This window comes from Leucopleurus acutus, assembly GCF_964270905.1.
Source record: "Leucopleurus acutus genome assembly, chromosome: 3".
In the NCBI taxonomy this organism is placed as follows: Eukaryota; Metazoa; Chordata; class Mammalia; order Artiodactyla; family Delphinidae; genus Leucopleurus; species Leucopleurus acutus.
In genome coordinates this window covers 124,986,503-125,004,455 of record NC_139145.1, presented here as the reverse complement: position 1 = coordinate 125,004,455, position 17,953 = coordinate 124,986,503, and the positions used below count along the sequence as shown (strand labels likewise).

Here is a 17,953-nt window from a genome sequence, read left to right as displayed (position 1 = left end):
ATAAGGAAACACAAGGTTTAAATGCTACATTAAACAAGATGGACTTAATTGATATTTATAGGACATTCCATCCAAAAACAACAGAATACACATTTTTCTCAAGTGCTCATGAAACATTCTCCAGGATAGATCATATCTTGGTTCACAAATCAAGTCTTGGTAAATTTAAGAAAACTGAAATTGTCTCAAGTATCTGTTCCGACCACAACACTATGAGACTAGATATCAGTTACAGGAAAAGATCTGTAAAAAATACAAACACATGGAGGCTAAACAATACACTACTTAATAACGAAGTGATCACTGAAGAAATCAAAGAGGAAATCAAAAAATACCTAGAAACAAATGACAATGGAGACCTGACGACCCAAAACCTATGGGATGCAGAAAAAGCAGTTCTAAGAGGGAAGTTTATAGCAATACAATCCTACCTTAAGAAACAGGAAACATCTCGAATAAACAACCTAACCTTGCACCTAAAGCAATTAGAGAAAGAAGAACAAAAAAACCCCAAAGTTAGCAGAAGGAAAGAAATCATAAAAATCAGATCAGAAATAAATGAAAAAGAAATGAAGGAAACAATAGCAAAGATCAATAAAACTAAAAGCTGGTTCTTTGAGAAGTTAAACAAAATTGATAAACCATTAGCCAGACTCATCAAGAAAAAAAGGGAGAAGACTGAAATCAATAGAATTCGAAATGAAAAAGGAGAAGTGACACTGCAGAAATACAAAAGATCATGAGAGATTACTACAAGCAACTCTATGCCAATAAAATGGACAACCTGGAAAAAATGGACAATTCTTAGAAATGCACAACCTGCCAAGACTGAATCAGGAAGAAATAGAAAATATGAACAGACCAATCTCAAGCACTGAAATTGAAACTGTGATTTAAAATCTTCCAAGAAACAAAAGCCCAGGACCAGATGGCTTCAGAGGTGAATTCTATCAAACATTTAGGGAACAGCTAACACCTATCCTTCTCAAACTCTTCCAAAATATAGCAGAGGGAGGAACACTCCCAAACTCATTCTACGAGGCCACCATCACCCTGATACCAAAACCAGACAAGGATGTCACAAGGAGACAAAACTACAGGCCAATATCACTGATTAACACAGATGCAAAAATCCTCAACAAAATACTAGCAAACAGAATCCAACAGCACATTAAAAGGATCATACACCATGATCAAGTGGGTTTATTCCAGGAATGCAAGGATTCTTCAATATACGTAAATCAATCAACGTGATACACCATATTAACAAATTGAAGGAGAAAAACCATATGATCATCTCAATAGATGCAGAGAAAGCTTTCGACAAAATTCAGCATGCATTTATGATAAAAACCCTGCAGAAAGTAGGCATAGAGGGAACTTTCCTCAGCATAATAAAGGCCATATATGACAAACGCACAGCCATCATTGTCCTCAATGGTGAAAAACTGAAAGCATTTCCACTAAGATCAGGAACAAGACAAGGTTGCCCACTCTCACCACTCTTATTCAACATAGTTTTGGAAGTTTAAGCCACAGCAATTAGAGAAGAAAAGGAAATAAAAGGAATCCAAACTGGAAAAGAAGTAAAGCTGTCACTGTTTGCAGATGACATGATACTATACATAGAGAATCCTAAAGATGCTACCAGAAAACTACTAGAGCTAATCAATGAATTTGGTAAAGTAGCAGTATACAAAATTAATGCACAGAAATCTCTTGCATTCCTATACACTAATGATGAAAAATCTGAAAGTGAAATCAAGAAAACACTCCCATTTACCACTGCAACAAAAAGAATAAAATATCTAGGAATAAACCTACCTAAGGAGACAAAAGACCTGTATGCAGATAATTATAAGACACTGATGAAAAAAATTAAAGATGATACAAATAGATGGAGAGATATACCATGTTCTTGGATTGGTAGAATCAACATTGTGAAAATGACTCTACTACCCAAGGCAATCTACAGAGTCAATGCAATCCCTATCAAACTACCACTGGCATTTTTCACAGAACTAGAACAAAAATGCTCACAATTTGTATAGAAGCACAAAAGACCCCGAATAGCCAAAGCAACCTTGAGAACGAAAAATGGAGCTGGAGGAATCAGGCTCCCTGACTTCAGACTATACTACAAAGGTACAGTAATCAAGACAGTATGGTACTGGTACAAAAACAGATATATAGATCAATGGAACAGGATAGAAAGCCCAGAGATAAACCCATGCACATATGGTCACCATATCTTTGATAAAGGAGGCAGGAATGTACAGTGGAGAAAAGACAGCCTCTTAAATAAGTGGTGCTGAGAAAACTGGAGAGCTACATGTAAAAGAATGCAATTAGAACACTCCCTAACACCATACACAAAAATAAACTCAAAATGGATTAAAGACCTAAATGTAAGGCCAGAAACTATCAGACTCTTAGAGGAAAACATAGGCAGAACATCTATGACATAAATCACAGCAAGATCCTTTTTGACCCACCTCCTAGAAAAATGGAAATAAAAACAAAAATAATCAAATGGGACGTAATGAAACTTCAAAGCTTTTGCACAGCAAAGGAGACCATAAACAAGGCCAAAAGACAACCCTCAGAATAGGAGAAAATATTTGCAAATGAAGCAACTGACAAAGGATTAATCTCCAAAATTTACAAGCAGCTCATGCAGCTCAGTATCAAAAAAACAAACAACCCAATCCAAAAATAGGCAGAAGACCTAAATAGATATTTCTCCAAAGAAGATATACAGACTGCCAACAAACACATGAAAGAATGCTCGACATCATTAATCATTAGAGAAATGCGAATCAAAACTACAATGAGATACCATCTCACACCAGTCAGAATGGCCAACATCAAAAAATCTAGAAACAATAAATGCTGGAGAGGGTGTGGAGAAAAGGGAACCCTCTTGCACTGCTGGTGGGAATGTGAATTGGTACAGCCACTATGGAGAACAGTATGGAGGTTCCTTAAAAAACTACAAATAGAACTACCATATGACCCAGCAATCCCACTACTGTGCATATACCCTGAGAAAACCATAATTCAAAAAGAGTCATGTACCAAAATGTTCATTGCAGCTCTATTTACAATAGCCTGGAGATGGAAGTAACCTAAGTGTCTATCATCAGATGAATGGATAAAGAAGATGTGGCAGATATATACCATGGAATAATACTCAGCCATTAAAGGAAACGAAATTGAGCTATTTGTAATGAGGTGCATGGACCTAGAATCTGTCATACAGAGTGAAGTAAGTCAGAAAGAGAAAGACAAATAGCATATGCTAACACATATATATGGAATTTAAGAAAAGAAAATGTCAGAAAAACCTAAGGGTAAGACAGGAATAAAGACACAGACCTACTAGAGAATGGACTTGAGGATATGGGGAGGGGGAAGGGTAAGCTGTGACTGGGCGAGAGAGTGGCATGGACATGTATGCACTACCAGATGTAGAACAGATAGCTAGTGGGGAGCAGCCACATAGCACAGAGAGATCAGCTCGGTGCTTTGTGACCACCTGGAGGGGTGGGATAGGGAGGATGGGAGGGAGGGAGACGCAAGAGGGAAGAGATATGGGAACATATGTATATGTATAACTTATTCACTTTGTTGTAGGGCAGAAACTGACACACCATTGTGAAGTAATTATACTCCAATAATGATGTAAAAAAAAAAAAGGACTAGTATCTAGAATATGTAAAGAACTCAACATTCAATACTATGAAATAATGTTTAACATTATTAGCCATCAGGGAAATATAAATTAAAACTACATTGAGATGTAATTGTACATCATCAAAAAGCTACGATTTTTTAAAACTGACAAAATCAAATGCTGGTGAGGATACAGAGAAATGGGGTCACTCATACATGTTTTGGTAGGGATGTAAAATAGTATAGCCACTGTGGAAAACAGTTTGGCAGTTTATTAAGAAACTAAATATGCAACTACCATAAAACCCAGCAATTGTACTCTTGGATAATTATCTAATAGAAATAAAGATTTATGTTTATCCAAATCCTGTTGATAGCAGCTTTATTTGTAATAGCCCCAAACTGGAAACAACTCAGATGTCCTTAAATGGTTGAATGCTTAAACTGTGGTATCCATATAATAGACTACTGTTCAATAATAAAAAGGAACAAACTATTTATAAATATAGCAACCTGAGTGAATCTCCAGAGAATTATAGCTAGTGAAAAAAATACAATCTGGAAAAGTATGGTTTCATTTATAAAACATTTTTGAAATTACAGTATTAGAGAAATAGCAAAATTTTGGTTGCCAGAGATTAAGTAAGGACAAGAGGAAAGGTATGGCTATAGAAGGGCAATATGAGTGATCCTTGTAGTGTTAGAAATATTGTGTACATTGATTGTATCAAAATCAATGTCCTAGCTGTGATACTGTAATAGAATTTTGGAAGATGAGGGAAACTGGGTAAAGGGTACAAGGAATTCTCTGTATTATTTCTTACAGCTGCATATGAATCTACAATTATCTCAAAATAAAAAGTTAAAAAAAATGAATTGGCCATATATGTATGGTGCTATTCATTTATACTAATCAACTTTTATATCAATAGCACATTGTTGGGATTACTTGTAGCTTTACAGAAAGTTCTGAAAGTAGGTTGTGTTAATCTTACCAACTTTAGCTCTTTTTCAAAGTATTTTGGTTATTCTAGGTTCTTTACATTTCCACAAGAACTTTAGAATTGGCTTGTCAGTGTCTAAAACAGCCTGCTTGAATTTGATTGTAATTAGTTTGAATCTATAAATCAAGTTGGCGAGAACTGACATTTTAATTAATTTATTTTTTAAATTTAATTTTTATTTTATATTGATTTACAATGTTGTGTTAGTTTCAGGTGTACAGCGAAGTGATTCAGTTATACATATAGCCATTCTTTTTCAGATTCTTTTCCCATATAGGTTATTACAGAATACTGAGTAGAGTTCCCTGTGGTATACAGTAGGTCCTTGTTGATTATTTATTTTAATATACAGTCGTGTGTATATGCTAGTCCCAAACTCCTAATTTATCTCCCACCCACCTTTCCCCTTTGGTAACCATAAGTATGTTTTCCAAGTCTGTGAGTCTGTTTCTGTTTTGTAAATAAGTTCACCTGTATCATCTTTTTAGATTCCACATATAAGTGATATACATTTTTCTTTGTCTAACTTATTTCACTTAGTATGATAATCTCTAGGTCCATCCATGTCGCTGCAAATGGCATTATTTCATTCTTTTTTATGGCAGAGTTACATTCCATTGTATACATGTACCACATCTTCTTTATCCATTCCGCTGTCAATGAACATTTAGGCTGTTTCCATGTCTCAGCTATTGTAAATAGTGCTGCAGTGAACGCTGGGGTGCATGTATCTTTTCAAATTGTTTTTTTTCTGGATATATGCCCAGGAGTGGGACTGCTGGATCATGTGGTAGCTCTAGTTTTAGTTTTTTAAGGAACCTCCATACTATTCTCCATAGTGGCTGTACCAATTTACATTCCCACCAACAGTGTAGGAGCGTTCCCTTTTCTCCACACCCTCTCCAGCATTTATTGTTTGTAGGCTTTTTGATGATGGCCATTCTGACTAGTGTGAGGTGATACCTCATTGTAGTTTTGATTTGCATTTCTCTAAAAATTAGTGATGTTGAGCATCTTTTCATGTGCATGTTGGCCACCTGTATGACTTCTTTGGAGAAACGTCTATTTAGATCTTCTATTTTTTGACTGGGTTGTTTTTTTTGATATTGAGCTGCATGAGCTGTTAGTATATTTTGGAGAGTAATCCTTTGTTAGTCGCTTCGTTGGCAAATATTTTCCGCCATTCTGTGGGTTGACTGTCATTTTGTTTATGGTTTCCTTTGCTGTGAAAAAGCTTTTAAGTTTAGTTAGGTCCCACTTGTTTATGTTTGTTGTCATTTTCATTAGTATAAGAGGCAGATCCAGAAGGATAACTGCTACGATTTATGTCAAAGAGTGAGAACTAACTTTTAAAAAGATTGAATCTTCTAGTCCATGAATATGGTATATCTTGATTTATTCATTTCTTTAATATCCCTCATCAATGTTTTGTATGTTTCAGTCTTGCACATCTTTTGTCAGATTTATCCTTAAGTATTTCATACTTTTAATGCTATTATAATAGGTATTTTTAAAATTTCAATTTCTGATTTTTCACTGCCAGCATACAGAAATACATTGATTTTTTGCCCATTGATTGATCTTGCATCCTACAACTTGGCTAAATGTAGGTATTAGTTTTAGAACTTTTCTTCTAGGCTTTCTATGTAGATGATCAAGTCATCTGCAAAAAAGACAGTTTTTACTCTTCCTTTTCTAATCTGGATGACTTTAATTTCTTTTTCTTGCCTTATTACATGACTAGAATCCCCACTACAATGTTGAAAATAAGTGGTAGGAATGGACATCTTTGATTTGTTCCTTATGTTACGGAAACATTCAGTCTTTTACCATTAAGTATAGTGTAATCTTTCTGTTTTTTATGGACATCCCGTATCAGGCTGATGAAGCTTCTTTCTTTTCCTAGTGTGCTGAAAATTTTTATAAGAAATGGAAGATGGACTCCCTCAAATAATTTTTCTTAAAATATTGGTTTTCTTAAAATACTACAGATTTTCTTCTTTGGTCTGTTAAAAATAGCAAATTACAATGACTTCTGAATGTAAAACAAATATTGTATTCCTGCAATAAGCTCCACTTGGTCATAATATATTATCCTTTTTACATATTGTTGGATTTGACTTACTAACATTTTATAATTGCTTAGAATTGCTTAAAATTCTCTTTTGAGAGTCTCTGCTTTCCTTGTAACGTCTTTATCTTTTTTTTTTAATTTAAAATTAAAAAAATTTTTTTGACTGAGTTGGCTCTTCATTGCTGTGCACGGGCTTTCTCTGGTTGCGGCAAGTGGGGGCTACTCTTCGTTGCGGTGCACGGGCTTCTCATTGCAGTGACTTCTCTTGTTGCAGAGCACAGGCTCTAGGCGCGCAGGCTTCAGTAGTTGTGGCGTGTGGGCTCAGCAGTTGTGGTGCACGGACTTAGCTGCTCTGCGGCATGTGGGATCTTCCCCGGGCAGGGCTCGAACCCGTGTCCCCTGCATTGGCAGGCGGATTCTTAACCACTGTGCCACAGGGAAGCCCCTCTTTATCTGGTTTTGTTATTAGGGTAATGCTGGTCTTATAAGTTGAGTTGGAAAGTATCCCCTCTTTAATTTTTAAAAGATCTTATGTAGAAGTGGTATTACTTCTCCTTTAAATGTTTGGCAGAATTCATGAGAAGCCATTCAGCCATGGCGTTTTCTTTGCTGAAAGTTTTAAAACATTTAACTTCTGTAATAGATGCAGACCACTCAGTTGACCTATTTCTTCTTGGAAGAGTTTTGGTAGTTTGTATCTTTCAAGTAATTTGTCCAGTTTATCCAAGTTGTCCAATTTATTGGCATAAGATTATTCATAATATTCTATTTTAGCATCTGTGTAATCTGTAGTGTTGTTACTTCATTTCTGATACTGGTAATTTATGACTTTTTTTTTTTAACCCAATCAGTTTGGATAGTGAATTTTCACTTTTATAGATCTTCTCAAAGAACCAGCTCTTGGTTTCACTCATTTTTCTCTATTGTCTCACTGATTTCACCTCTGATCTTTATTATGTCCTTTCTTCTGCTTAATTCAGGTTTCATTTGCTCTTCTTTTTCGAGTTTAAGGTAGAAGTTGAAGTATTAAATTTGAGATATTTCTTCTCTTCTAATACAGGCATGGAGTGCCATAAATTTGCCTCTAAGGGCTGCTTTAGGGACATCTCATAAATGTTATGTTGTATTTTTATTTTCATACAGTTGAAAAGTACTTTCTAATTTCCTTTGGCTCTTTTTTATTTCTTTGACCCAATGGGACAAATAGAAGTGTGTTAGGCTACAATTACTTGGGAATTTTCCAAGAAGTTACCTGTTATCGATTTCTAATTTAATTTCCTTGTGGCTAGAGAAGATATTTTGCATGACTTGAACACTCAAATTTATTGAGACTTGTTTTATAGCACAGAATAAGGTCTATCTTGGTAGATGTTCTGTGTGCACTGAGAAAAAAAGAAAAACTGTGTATTCTGCTGTTGTTGAGTGAGGTGTTCTATAAATGTTAAATAGGACAAGTTGGTTGACATACTGGAATGAACACTGTCCTGGGTGGAAGTCATGAGACGGAACACAAATTCTGAGCCTTTAAGTGACTATGGTCAAGCATACCTTTTAAGGAAGAAAAAGGGAGAAAAGCTAGATTGAGGAAACCATTCTCAATGTGAGGTTAGGGGAAAGCTGATGCTAATAAGGAAGCTTCACCAACTATTTCCTGTCCTGGGGGTTATTATATGTTAACTCCCTCCCCTTTCTCCCAGAGCGGATCTGTCCCAGGTCTTCTGATTGAAAATCACCTCTAGAATAAACCACTATTCATGGTGGGAGTGTACTTTATCCTTCAAGATTGATGTAATAAGGAAAAAAAGGCCAAGAACCAATAGACTGGATGATCTCTAAGGTAGGAGAGCAGCACATTGTAATGAAAATGGTACAGGACTAGTAGGAAAGAAACCTGGATCACGGTGCTGGCTCTACTATGACCAGCTATTGACTTTGGAAAGTCACTTGTTCTCATTTTCTTTTTCTACAAAACTGGTTTTTAAACTATTTGTTCTAAAGATTCTTCCTAATTCTAAAGTTTTATGCATCTATTTAAAAAAAAACAGAGCAGTATAGATGAATGGGGTAGAAAGTGTCCTTGTTCAATTAAGGGTTTTAGGCTTTCTGTTCTAGTATCTTTTGTTGTGTTCCTATGTGGCTGGGCTGCTCTCTATTCTGGCACAGCTGTCTTTCTGGGCTCTGTCTTTACTAGCATGCTACAAATTTCCCTTCTTATCATTTCTATTTCCTACACTCCTTGTCTTCCTTTTTTCAGTCTATTCCCGTACTTTGGTAGAACACTTATTCCAGGGCTTTTCTAAGAAAGGGTAAGTGAGAGGCAAATTGTTTTCTGAGATTTTGAATGTCTGACAATGTCTTTATTCTACTTTCACACTTGGTTGATAATTTGGTTGGGTATATCATTCTAATTTGGATATAATTTTCCTTCAAAAATTTGAAAGCATTATCCATATTCTACTAGCTTCCAGTATTGCCTTAGAGAAGTACGAAACTATTCTGACTCCTGATCCTTCACCTGTGTCCTGTTTTATCCTCAACTCTGGAAGTCTGGATTATATCTTTTTGTTTCCTATGATATGATGTTTCATAATGGTGTGCCTTTGTGTGGGTCTGCTTTTACCACTGTGTCTGGTACTTGTTGAACCTTTTCATCTGGAAACTAATTCTTCAGTTCTTGAAAAAATTTTCTGTTTTCTTTTTCTGGGACTCATTTGAATGAAGTATTTCCTAGAATGACCCTTCAATTGTTCTATCTTTTTTCTCTCTTTTTGCTCTTCTTATTTTTCTTCATCTTCCAACTCTATCAAGTTTTCCATGTCTGCTTCTTTTTTAATTTTCAAAAGCTCTTTTGTTGCTTTTGTTCTTCTTTATAGTATCTTATTCATGTTTCATGCGTGGTGTATCTTATCTTTCTATGAAACTAAATATTAATGATTTCTGTTTTCTCCCTGTACAGACTCGTATTTTTCAAGTTGATTTTTTCTGTTTTGGTATCTATATTTCATGTGAGACCCTTTCCTCAGAAATTTAGTGCTCCTCATTGTCTAAAAAGCTGACTGGCAGCTTTTAGCAAGCAAAGCTTGGAAATCTGGACTTCACTGATAATCTGGTGAGGCCTTGCCTTTGAAGAATCCCTAATTTCAGTATCCTTATTTCATTCTTCTTAGACTGGTCAGATTTCCCAGAGATGTATCTTCAAATCTTCTGCCTAGGTGATATATGTCTGGGAACCAAATAGGTGAAGATGGCTAGAAGGCTCTCACCATTCTGTATGTAACCTTTTTTTTTTTTTTTTTTTTGTGGTACACGGGCCTCTCACTGTTGTGGCCTCTCCCATTGTGGAGCACAGGCTCTGGATGCGCAGGCTCAGCGGCCATGGCTCACGGGCCCAGCCGCTCCACGGCATGTGGGATCTTCCCGGACCGGGGCACGAACCCGTGTCCCCTGCATCGGCAGGCGGACTCTCAACCACTGCGCCACCAGGGAAGCCCTGTATCTAACCTTTGATTTAACTATCTTCATTTGTGTTTGGTGTGTCCCAGTTTAAAGACCGTTTGCCTTACCTGTCTAGAAAATAGACCTGTGGCAGTCTGCTGAGGCAACAGGGCTTCACAGAGTAGGGAAAGGGAACAGAACATCTAACTACTTCAGGCCTTTAACCAATCCCTGTTTTTAGTCTTACAAATATTCTCAATTCCAGAAATACCCAAGGATACTCATTATCAAGACTTTAGGGGGTTTTACGGTGTATAATCAGGTTACTTCCCAGCTTTCCTCACTGTTAAAGGGTTGAGCTCTCTTAAAGTGTTCAGTCCATTATCACTAACCCATCTGCTTTTCAGCAAAATTTTTTGACTCTTATTTTCTTTGTCCTTGTGAGTTTATGTCCTTAAAAATTTCTTCTACTACTATTTTAGTGTTGTTTCAGTAGGGAGCAGAAGTAAATATATATCTTTATTTATGTATAAAGATCCTGCTGCATGTGGGATCTTAGTTCCCCAACCAGGGATTGAACCCGTGCCCCCTGTAGTGGAAGCACAGATTCTTAACCACTGGACTGCCAGGGAAGACCCAAAAGTAAGCATTTATATTCAAGCAGGTATCTTTACCCTTAAGCTGTATATACTCATATTTACTGTTACTCTTGTTTGCTTTCTTTGGAACACTATCCCTCTTCTGCCTTCTCAGCTTGTCCTAGTACCCTGGCATTTGACTTTTTCAGTTGCCTGCACTGGATATAATATGGAAAGGTTAAAATTTTTTTAAGCATTTATTGTTCTCTGATGATCTAGATAAGTTTAACCTTTTTTGTATCTCTCTCATGCCATGCCTAAACCCATATACAAATAAGTTTCATTTTGCTTCTGTGTGACAACTACCATATAACATTTTGTAGTTTACAAAATATTTTCACATACAGCATCACATTTTATCCCTAAAAACCCCATTGCAAGGATAGGTTATTTTATACACAAGATGGGAAACAAATGGTTAAACAGTGGTCTGAAATCTGTTCTCTTTTTGAGGGGAAAGGAGAATGTCCCAGGAAAGAACGAAGGTAACTTGGTCAAATCTCTTCATCCACATGCTAATGACAGACTTCCTGGAAATAAATTATTTGCTAGCCAGAGAATCCTTTTTTGTGGGGGGAGAAGGGCTGTGGCTTAAATAACAGAAATTTATTTCCTCACTGTTCTGAAAGATAGAAGTCCATGATCAAGCTGTTGGCAAGAGAATCCCTATTTATAAACTGCTTATAGCAGGATGTCTAAGATTGTTTATGGCAAATAATCCTGGAATCTAGGGATTTATGGGGCACAAATCCATAATCCCTGGAAAATGTAACTATGGGCATAAAATTGAGATGCTTCATGACCAAAATGACTTTCTTTCATGTAAGTAATATGGAAACCACTTGTTAACCTCGGCCAGAGTGGGTACCTGGGATATTGTACTGTAGTCCTGAAACTCTTGCTGCTTTGCCTATGCCTCGTGATCACTTGTATACTTGAAATTACAGTTGACCCTTGAACAACGCAGGGGTTAGGGATGTTGCTCCTCTGTGCTGTCCAAAGTCCAAGGGTAACTTATAGTTGCCCTCCATATATGCGGTTTCTCCATATCCATGGTTCCACATCTGTGGATTCCACCAACTGCAGCTTATATAGTACTGCAGTATGTATTACTGAAAAAAATCTGCATAAAAGTGGACCCATGCAGTTCAAACCCATGTTGTTCAAGGGTCAATGGTATCAGTAAACCTTGACACTGCTAAGATCTCTGATATGAATGAGTGTGATTTGACAATCCAATCCTTTGTGTTATCCCACAAGGAAACTGAAGTTCAGAGCAGTTAAGTGATTTGCTAAAAGTCACATACTAAAAAGTAGCCAAATAGGAATAGAAACCAAATCTTAAATCAGACTCTTTGTACCATCTGATACATTACAGTGAGATGGAAAAACAAAAAACAAAACAAAACACAATAAAACCTGTGTTGTGGAATCAGAAATAGACTTGCCTGTTGGTTCTATCACTGACCAACTGTTTAACTTTGGGCAAAGTACTTACAATTTCCTTACCTAGGCAGTACTTCTTACATAAGAGGCAAAAGATATCTTAATGACAAATATAATAGAACAATAGATAAACGTGACATAATACAGTAGAACATTTAGAAACATTTTTAAAGGATGGAGGGGGAAAAAAGTATTGCTTACTTTTTTCTTGTAATGCTTGCAGTTTATTCAGTTCTTCATTCTCTTCATCACTCTCTTCACTACTTGTGCTGCTGACATCCAAAACTATGTCCCTTTTGGGGTCTACTCGGAGAAAATTGCGGCATTCAAAAGTCAGGTGACCAGCTAAGTAAAACAAACAAAAAAATATGAATGACAAAACTATAGATACATTATATTTTTTGCTGTGTTTGTTCACTAAGCAACAAGTTACAATTTTAGTAATATAATGTTTAGTTTTAACTTTTATTCAGTGCGTGGTAGTTTGCTTTACCTGAATGAAACATTCAGAAAACCTTTTCTTTAACAGGGCTTCTAATTCAATAAACATGCTTTTTGGTTACTTCTTATGGATTTCAGGATATTGAATTAATGTACTTACTATGTACTAAAGAAAATATTTTCAACGTTGGATTTTATGTTTTATTCCTTTCCCATAAAACTTTTTGCTTCTCAGCTTGACTACTATACTCATGCAATTACACAGCTGTCACCTAATTAAAGGTGCCATAATAACATAATTAAACATGTTCTTCAAAAGAACACCTAAGATTCTAATTCTGACATCATTCAGTCCTTAAAGATTCTCCCTATAAGAAAACTACAACAGGGCTTCCCTAGTGGCGCAGTGGTTAAGAATCCGCCTGCCAATGCACGGGACACAGGTTCGAGCCCTGGTCCGGGAAGATCCCACATGCCACAGAGCAACTAAGCCCGTGCGCCACAACTACTGAGCCCACACTCTAGAGTCCACGAGCCACAACTACTGAAGCCCGCGTGCTTTAGAGCCTGTGCTCTGCAACAAGAGAAGCCACTGCAATGACATCCCCGTGCACAGCAATGAACAGTAGCCCCTGCTCACTGCAACTAGAGAAAGCCCGCGCGCAGCAACGAAGACACAATGCAGCCAAAAATAAATTAATTTAAAAAAACTACAACAGTTATCTACTTATTGCATGATGCAATTAAAAACTCAAATATTATTGAATACAAACACCAAAAAAGTACAGGAGATAAAATCACTAATAATACCTAAGTGCTTATCACCCACATGTTAACATTTTGTTTTATTCACTTAATTTTTTTTAAAGTGAAAAACTGCATGTGTGTGTGCACATACACATACACAAAGTTGGAGAGCTTGCACCATCCCTTGGAACCCTGCCCCAATCCCATTCCATTCTCTCTTCAGAAGCTGGTATACTGAAGTTGGTGTCTTATCTTTTCAAAATAGCATATTGTATTTTTATTATTTTTTAACATAAACTCAATTATACTTACCTATCATTCTGTAACTTGTTTCTGTCATTCAGTATTATGTTTTGTGATTTATCTATGTTAACATAAGTAGATATAATTATGTGATTTATCTATGTTAACATAAGTAGATATAATTATCTCCTTTTATCTGATGAATAATGTCCCATTATATAAAAATATATTTATCCTTTCTACTACTGATAGGATCTTAGGTTGCTTCTAGTATTTTGCTATTATAAATAATGCTGAAATGCGTAGCGATACACATCTCTCTGTGCACACATGGCACAACTTCTCTAAGGCAGTAGCTTTTGAATTCTTTTGACTAGGGCTGACCGATGGTAAAAAGTAACAATGCAACCAAGTATATTCATATATACATTCATATACATATACACACTAACCCACAAAAATTAAAACAAAATTACATGAAGCATTATGACATATGATATTCAAAAAAAATCAATGCTGATAGAAACCACATAATTGATTTCACAACCCACTAATGATTCACTACAACTCTGTACTAGGATTTATTTCTAGTTCTCTTAATTAAGGGTGAAGCCTTTTGGAAGACCTAGATTTATACAAGAGCATCTCCTAGTAGGGTACCAATCTTGGGTGGGGCCCTGAACCTTGCCTTTATTCCCTGTACCCTGCTAATACATGACTATAGAAGTTCAAGAACCTTGGGGTCAGCAAATACCCTCAAGACTTACCTCCTAGAGGTTCTGCTTTCCTTTGGTTGCTGGCCTCTAAGTATTCTTTAATTCTTTATTTTCTTCTAGCACACTAATCTATCTAATATGTATTGCATATTTTATACAAGTTTCTTAGTTGTTTACAAAAGGGTCCAGTCTGCCATACTGCTGGAACCAAGTTTTCTCTATTGTGATTTCTTTCAAATGAATCATTCAGAAGTGTTCTTTTCAGTTTCCAAACATATGGAGCTTTCAGACTATGCTTTTGTTGATTTCTAAATTTATTACACTGTTATCAGAGTGGAGTGTGTATGACATCAGTTTTTTAGTATTTGCTGAGATTTCTTTTATGGCCTATCATGTAGTAAATTTAGGGAAAAACTTGATATGTATTTTAAAAGAATATACCTCACTATTTGTCGACGTCTATTTTGTTGTTCAAATCTCCATCTTACTTTTTTGCGTAATAACTTCTGATAGTATAATTTTAAGTACCTTTATCACTATAGATTTGTCAATTTCTCCGTTATTATTAGTTGAATCACATGAAGTTGCAACTTTTGTGAGTAAAACAGCTGATTATCAACAATATTCAACCTAATATCTATCTGCTCTTTTTTCCCCATCCCTTTATTTTAAAATTTTCTATGCAGTTTTTAGTTTTCCAAGTAGTTTCACTAATAATGACATGTAGCTGGACTTACTTTTTTAATTTACTTTGATACCTGACCAATTTTTTATATTAATTTCTTAGCTTCGACAAAGAGTACCTGCCTCACTGGGGGCAGTATAAATTCACTCCTCATACCTACACAAGGTATAAGTTCAGGTTACCAATTCTCGATTATTCCTTTTCTTCTAATTATTATTTTATAGGAACTTAAACACAGTAAACTTTCTCATCACTTTCCCTAGACAGTAAATGGAATTTTTCTAATTCCTGCTTCACTGTTTTTTTGAGCAATCTGGCTCTAAACAAAAGCCTCCACTCTGGCCATGCTGCCATTCCACAGGGGTCTAAAGCTTCACTCCGTATCCCATAAATGTCTACCCAGTAGGCCCGTGGACCTCATTGTTTCCAGCTATCATTCCCTGCTCTGGCTTTGAGCTCCTTTTCCTTTCCAACACCTGGGGATTTCCCTTTTTCACCTGGGTTATTTTTATTTTTGTTGTTACTCTATTTTTCTCCAGTATCTCTCTGTTTTTGGAGCAGAAAGGAGGACTTTCTATGTTGCTTCAGCTTGCCATTCTGATCAGAACTCCTGATGATACAATTTTTCCTTTACTTAACCTAGCTTTGCATCCAAACACCTTATATTGTAATAAATATTTCATATAAACAAAATACTTAATAACCACACTGGCAGCAGTCTGTCTCACACCCATTTTAGCCTTACGTCAATGAAACTGACCCTAAACTGATAAGACGACAAGTTGCTTGTGAACAAACTTAGAAAATTGTTCCAAAATATAGTTCTTGTGACCTCTTTTCTACATAGACTCTCAAGGGACAATGAGCAGAAAATTCTTTAAAAAAGAAAAAAAACAAAACAGGCTGTGGACCTGCCTGGACACGGTGACTTCCAGCAGGTCCCGCCTCAGCCACGTTCTCCTGCCAGCAGCTCCCACCCCCTGGGGCCAACATCCTCTCCATGTTTGTTTATTGGTTATTTATTTATTATTTTTGGCTGCGTTGGTTCTTTGTTGCTGTGCGCAGGCTTTCTCTAGTTGAGGCGAGCTGGGGGCTACTCTTTGTGGTGGTACGTGGGCTTCTCATTGCAGTGGCTTCTCTTGTTGCAGAACATGGGCTCTAGGTGCACGGGCTTCAGTAGTTGTGGCACGCGGGCTCAGCAGTTGTGGCATATGGGCTTAGTTGCTCCACAGCATGTGGGATCTTCCTGGACCAGAGATCGAACCCATGTCCCCTGCATTGGCAGGTGGATTCTTAACCATTGCACCACCAGGGAGGTCCTCAGCAGAAAATTCTTAGATGACCAGAAACTTAAATTTTGACCACAGATATGTAGAGACATTTCAAGTTATAACATTTTAGTAGCTGACTATAAAGAGTAACCTGGCTTTTTCAGAAATGGAAAAGCCAATCCTTAAATTCATACAAAAATGTAAGGGACCTTGAACAGCCAAAACAATCTTGAAAAAGAATAAAAGTGGAAGACTCATATTTCCTGATTTCAAAACTTACCACAAAGCTATAGTAATCAAAACAGGGTGATAGTGTCATAAGGATAGTCATATAGACCAATGGAATAGAATTTAGAGTCCAGAAATACACCCATACATATATAGCCAATTGCTTTTTGACAAGAGTGTCAAGTCTATTCAGTGGGGAAAGAACAGTCTCTTCAACAGATGGTGCTGGGACAACAGGATTTCCACATGTAAACGAATGAAGTTGAACTCCTCACCTCACATCGTATGCAAAAACTGACTGAAAATGGATTAAAGACCACAACAATATAAGAGCTAAAACCATAAAACTCTTAGAAGAAAGTATGGGGTAAATCTTCTTTAACTTGGATTTAGCAATGGATTCTTACATATAAAACACCAACAGCACAAGTAACAAAAGATAAAACTGATAAGTTGGATTTCATCAAAATTTAAAACATTTGTGCAAAGAAATTATTATGAAAGTGAAAAAACAACCTATAGAGTGGAAGAAAAGATTTGTAACTTATATATCTGGTAGGGTTAACTATTTAGTATATATACAATTCCCGCAACTCAAGAAGAAAAAGACAACTCAATTAAAACATGGGAAAAGAAACTGAATAGACATTTCTCCAAAGAAGATATACAAATGGCCAGTAAGACCATGAAAAGATACCCAACATCATTAGTCTTTAGAGAAATGCAACTGAAAACCATGAGATATCCCTTCACATCTATTAAGATGGCTACAATTTTTAAAAAAGAAAAGAGAAAGGAAAATAAGTGTTGGCAAGAATGTGAAGAAACTGGAACTCTTGTACATTTCTGGTGGGAATATAAAATGATGGAGCTGCTGTGGAAAACAGTCTGGCAACTCCTCAAGAAGCTGCACACAGATGACCCAGCATTCCACTCCTAGGTATATACCCAAAACAATCAAAAACGGGGACTCAGACAGACACTTATACAACAAAATTCATTGCCCATTAATCACAATAGTCAAAAGGTAAACATAACCCAAGTGTCTATCAATAGATGAATGGATAAAGAAAATGTGGTGTATCCATACAATGAAATATCATTCAGCCATAAAGAGGAATAAAGTTATGATACATGCTACAACATGAATGAACTTTAAAAACATTGTGCTAAGGGAAATAAGCCAGACACAAAAGGACAAATACTATATGATTCGACTTACTTGAAATATCTAGAATGGCCAAATTCATAGAGATAGAAAGTAGATTAGAGGTTACCAGGGTCTGGGGGAAGGGAGGAGTGGGGAGGTACTGCTTAAGGTTTATAGAGTTTCTATTTGGGGTGATGAAA

General features: G+C 36.4%; 1 protein-coding gene across 1 annotated transcript in view; it reads right to left on the bottom strand.

The window, feature by feature from the left end:
- SREK1IP1 (SREK1 interacting protein 1) overlaps positions 1-17,953 on the bottom strand; it is a 58,975-nt gene that overhangs the window by 17,768 nt on the left and 23,254 nt on the right. Inside the window, exon 3 of the mRNA XM_082837393.1 lies at positions 12,474-12,617. Coding sequence (XP_082693519.1) covers positions 12,474-12,617 — 144 coding nt within the window. The remainder of the gene's footprint in view (positions 1-12,473; positions 12,618-17,953) is intronic.